Raw genomic sequence first — 5,144 nt, 5'->3', positions numbered from 1 at the left:
GAAAGGGAGGTGGCGGGGGTTGGGGGGTGAGGGTGGGGGGATACTGGCCCACTGTGTGTGATGGTGGTGGGGTTGTGAGGGCTGTGCATTTCCTCACCTTGCCTGGGGGTCTTGGGAACCGCAGCTGTCCGCCTTAGGAAGGCCCAGAGGCTCACTACTGGAGGCTTCGGTGGCTTCACGGGAGGAGGACCCAGGGACTCCACGGAAGGCAGTGGTTTCGTTTTGGGAAGCTGGTGATGCTTGACATCTGGGTCTTTTTCTGAGCACAAAAAGCCACAATGTAGGTTGTCAGTTGTTTCCATTTTATGGCCTGTGGGGAGAAAGTGATGAGTTGCCTTGCCTCATTCTCATTCCCCCCACATCTATACTCCACCCAGTAGCCAGAGTGTCCAGATCGAAACACGGCCCTGATCTTGTCATCGTCCTGCTGCCCAGAGGATGAACTGCCATTTCCTCAGCATGCCCTTTGTTGGCTCCCTCCTCTGGCATTTAAACAGCACACGGCCCCAATCGACATTTCCAGATTATTTTCTTACCGGATTTTATTATCCTACTTCCCTGACCTGAAGCCCAAACATCTTTCACTCACATCATTGGCTCCTCAGTTCCCAGATTGGATTTTACAGGCCTTCAAAAGCTTTCGTATATCCAAGATTTTGTTCATGCCGTTCCTGGATCCTAGAATGCTGTTCCCTTTTTTCTTTCATGCCAAACTTCAACTCTTCCTTTAAGGCCCTGCTCCAATGACACCTCCTCTAAGAAGCTTTTCTTGATTGCTCCCAGAAATCTAGGACTCTGTTTTATATCCCCATAGCACATTGTTAACACCTCTCCAGCAGTGTTGTGGCTTATTAGAGGGGCTGGTCTAACTTCTCACTGAGTTAGGCTCCTGTGGGCAGGGACTAGGCCACATTGACCTTTCCTAGCACCAAGTACAGGGCCCAATTCAGAGGAAATGGACAACTGAAAGGATTCTTCAGGGACTTATGATGGGCAATAAAATGGGTGCTATAAAGAGGAATCAGGATTGATCTCTGATTTCCAGGGCTCATAGCCTAACACAGGCTTCAAGGCTGACTTTGGTGGTACCTAGGCACCTGTGGATTTTGTGTCCTGGAATTTAGCAGGATAATTCCAGTTTTGCATATTTTATTCTTAGCCAAACTCAACAGAAATTCCAATATTATAGATGAAAATTATATCTGCTTCTTTGGGAAATAATGCAAACTCTTATATTAACCAAGAGCTTTGATTTTTAGTGCAAAAAGTAGGGGTTGATTACATGGTACAACTGGCTATTGTTTCCCAAATATACGAGTGAGACTCTCAAAGTCCTGCTGTCCCCTGCAAGCAGAGGGGCTTTGTTCTTGCCCTCCCAGCAGGGCCAAAGTTTCTCTCTTCTGGGGTTATAAGTCCCAATGTCAGTAATTTTAGTCTTTATCAAATTAAGGACATGACAGTGAAAGCAAATGATCACTTGCTTATTGGGTCCCTAATTATTCCCAGGCAGTGTGCTCAGTGGTTTACATATGGGTTATCTTTTTTAATCCTCATAACAGTTCCACCAGGTAGGTAATCAACCCATCCGTCCTCCTTCCTTCCCACATAACCCTCCTCCCACTCATCCCCTCTTCTTTCCCATCTATTCATCAGTAATTACTTATCTACTATATTCTAGGCATGGTTCTAGGGGCTGGGGATAGAGCTGAACAAGAATAAGAGCAGACACAGTTCTGCCCTCAGGAATTTTTCTTCTAGTAGGACAAGACTGATGATAAACATGTAAACAAACAAGATAATTTGATTCTTATAGGATGAGACTGATGATAAACATGTAAACAAACAAACAAGATAATTTCATTCTTATAGGATGAGACTGATGATAAACATGTAAACAAACAAGATGTGTTAGTTCTATAAAGGAAATAAAAAGAGGATGATATAAAGAATGCAAATCTTGGTGGTGAGCAAGTGGTCTTTAGATAGGGAGGCTAAAAATGATTTATCTGCAAGTGTTATTTGACTTTGACCTCCGTGAACCTAGTATATAAAAGTTAAAAAAACAAGTTTTTTTTAGGAAGAGGGAACAGCAATAGTAAAGGTCCCGAGTCACAACAAAGTCTGTTGAAGGAACAGCAAGAAATCCAGTGTATTGACTATGGGCTAGTGAGCTAGGGGAAGAGGCAGGAGGTAAGTTAGAGACATAAACAGGGATCAAAAGAAGCAGGACCTTGAAATGAGTAGTAATTTAGATGCTATTCTAAGTTCAAAGAGATTAGAAGCAGGCAATCCATCCACCCACCTCATTAGTCCATTTCAGTCATTCAATAAATATGCTTTGAGAACCACTGAACCTGGCGCCTTGTCCTTCTAGATTCTGGGGATATGGTGGTAAACACAGTTCTTATTCTCATGTAACTTACATTTTACTAGGATAAACCAATACATAATATAGTTAGTAGGGAGAAGTGATATGATGAAAATTAAAGCAATGTAAGAAGATAGTGATGGGGTGCCATGGCTATTTTAGATAGAATGATCCACAAGATCCACTCACAGCAGGTGACACTGAGCAGAGACCTTGATGAAATGTTTGAGTCAGATATTAGAGACCTGGGGGAAGAGTGTTCCAGGCAGAGGAATCAGCAAGTGCAAAGGCCCTGCGGTATAACCAGCTTGATATATCTAAGGGACAACAAAAAGGCCAATGTGATGAGAGAGGAGAAGGTAAGAAAGGTAGGCAAAGACCAGATAACATGAACACCGTAAGATGGCTGGAGTTGAATTGGAGCAGAAGCCTGATGTGATAGGACTTACGTTTTAGAGGATCACTGTACCTGCTAGGAAGAGAGCAGAATATAAGAGAGCAGAGTGTGAAAGCAGGAAGATGAGTTGAACCATTGCAGTGGTCCAGGCGAGAGATAACTGTAGTGTGGACATGTGCAGAAGGCAGAAGTGGAGGGATACAGAACACATTTTAGTAATAGAACCAAGAGCTTGCTGATGGATTGGATGCAAAGAATGAAGGGAGAGGGGAACAGAGCATGACTCCTACATTTTGGGTGTGAGCAACCAGGAGGACGGTTGTCCTGCTTACTAAGACAGGGAAGACTGGTGATGAATCTGATTTGTAGGAGAGCAGATCAGGCTCTATGAAGTTAAGCAGATTGCCTAAGTTAGTACATCTTGCAGGAAGTAGAACTAGGATTCAAATCCAAGTTTGCTCAAACTGTTTCTCAATATAAGTCCAGGAGATTAATCACTTTGCCCAAACCTGAAAATTACAATTTAGCAGATGCTCCTATAATACCTGCGTTTAGAGCAAAGATTGCTGAGGTCACATATGTGACTTTCTCAAGTTCCCCAGCTTTAAGTTGGAAAAATGCAATGAGCTCTCCCCCCGCACCTGTGGGGATTAGATTTCTCACCTGGGGCCCGGCTGGCAAGCTCACTCTCATAGATAGGCTGGCAGGTGCTCCCCGCTGGGCTCCTCTCAGGACTGGCCTTTCCTAGGCTCTTCCTTCCATGTTGAGAAAGCAGAAATGTGGGATCTTCTGAGGTGACATGTGATTTTCTTTGGGCCATCAAGTGCCTCTGGGAAGGAAGAGTCTGGGAGCCTTTTATTTCAAGCTGTTTCCTGGTCTCCTCTGGAGTAGTGAGCCCTGTGCTTTTCTGATCTTCCGGATGGAGAGCCCCACTTCCACAACTGGCGAGGCGAAGGGCTGATGACATGTCACTTTTCTGAGATGAAACCTTCTCCCAGTTCTGGAGCTTGTCTCTGAAGGTACTGGCCACCTCTTTCTTCTTATCAGTTACCTTAGCATTTGACTGATTCACATGTAAAGGCAGAGAAGCCTTCTGTGAATTTTCTGCAGAATGAGTAGACCTTCCTGGAGCTCCCAGGGAATTAGAACATTTCTGAATATCACTCCTTGGTGCTGACTTCATTTTCTGGGGTTCAAGAGACTGGGGTTCACCATTGGAACAATATGGTGGGGGCTGATTATGGTTGGATGAGAAGGGTTTCCCATTGGCCCAAACCGTCGTTGACTGTGTGCTTCCAATGTCACCCTTAGGAGAAACACCTGCTAGGGATTTAATAGGTCCTGGAAGGGATGACACATCAAGCTTTTGAAATTTAGCTTGGAGCTCTTTGAAGTTTCTTAATCTTTCCTAAAGCATAAAAAAATAGAAAAGTCTCATTATTTTAGGAAACAAGCAGCACAATTAGCTGACTACACTGTGCGTGCCAAGACTGTAAGTACCGATATAATGCTGTTGCTCACCCATCGAGAAGATCCTCCTCCTATTGTCTATGTAGGATGGAATGAAAACAACTGCATCCTCATTGAAACACTTTGGATATGTTTAATTTCTTCACAACATATTAAAACCACTTATAATGGAGACGGTATTAACAATTGCTGATAAATCTTTGGATACAAACTTTTGATCACATTGTTGTGAATGACTAGAACTCTCTTCATCTTTCAAAACTGGAGCTCTACACTCACTAAACAACAATTCCCTATCTCCTCACACAGCTTCCCAGCCCCTGGCAACAACGCTTCTACTTTCTGTCTGTAAATTTAACTACTCCAGGTGTCTCATATAAGTGGAATTATATGTACCTGTCTTTTTGTGACTGTTATTTCACTTAACATATTGTGCTTAAGGTTCGTTCATGTTATAACACATGGAAACATTTACTTCCTTTTTGAGGCTGAATAATATTCATTGAATGTGTATAATACATTTTGTTTATCCATTCATCCATTGATGGGCACTTGGGTTGCTTCCACTTTTTAGTTATTGTAAATAATGCTGCTATGAACATGGGTGTACAAAATATCGCTTTGAGTCCCTGTTTTCAATTCTTTTGGTTATATACCCAGAAGTGCATTTGCTGGATCATTTCATTTTTAATTTTTTTAAGGAACCACCATACCATTTTCCACAGTAGCTGCATCATTCCTAACTAGAACATTTGTTATAATTTTTTTATATCCTTGCAACACTTTAATATCTACACTAATAAAAGAAAAACATGGTAATTAGCGTACGACCGCTACCCTTCCCATTGGCTAATCAGCATATCCTTATGCAAATTAACTGTCAGCCAAGATGGCAGCCGGCAGCCATGC

General features: G+C 42.7%; 1 protein-coding gene across 4 annotated transcripts in view; it reads right to left on the bottom strand.

Moving 5' to 3' along the window:
* LOC102264243 (chromosome unknown open reading frame, human C1orf168) overlaps positions 1 to 5,144 on the bottom strand; it is a 110,577-nt gene that overhangs the window by 57,676 nt on the left and 47,757 nt on the right. For all 4 annotated transcript variants that reach the window (XM_014542570.1, XM_014542573.1, XM_014542569.1 and 1 more), the window contains exons 2-3: positions 3,429 to 4,173; positions 98 to 310 (exon numbers count right to left, since the gene is read on the bottom strand). In XM_014542570.1, coding sequence (XP_014398056.1) covers positions 98 to 310; positions 3,429 to 4,173 — 958 coding nt within the window. The remainder of the gene's footprint in view (positions 1 to 97; positions 311 to 3,428; positions 4,174 to 5,144) is intronic.

The sequence above is a fragment of the Myotis brandtii genome, unplaced genomic scaffold, assembly GCF_000412655.1.
Source record: "Myotis brandtii unplaced genomic scaffold, ASM41265v1 scaffold304, whole genome shotgun sequence".
NCBI classification, from domain to species: domain Eukaryota; kingdom Metazoa; phylum Chordata; class Mammalia; order Chiroptera; family Vespertilionidae; genus Myotis; species Myotis brandtii.
The sequence above is the reverse complement of the archived record's forward strand: the minus strand, read 5'-3'. Positions and strand labels throughout refer to the sequence as shown.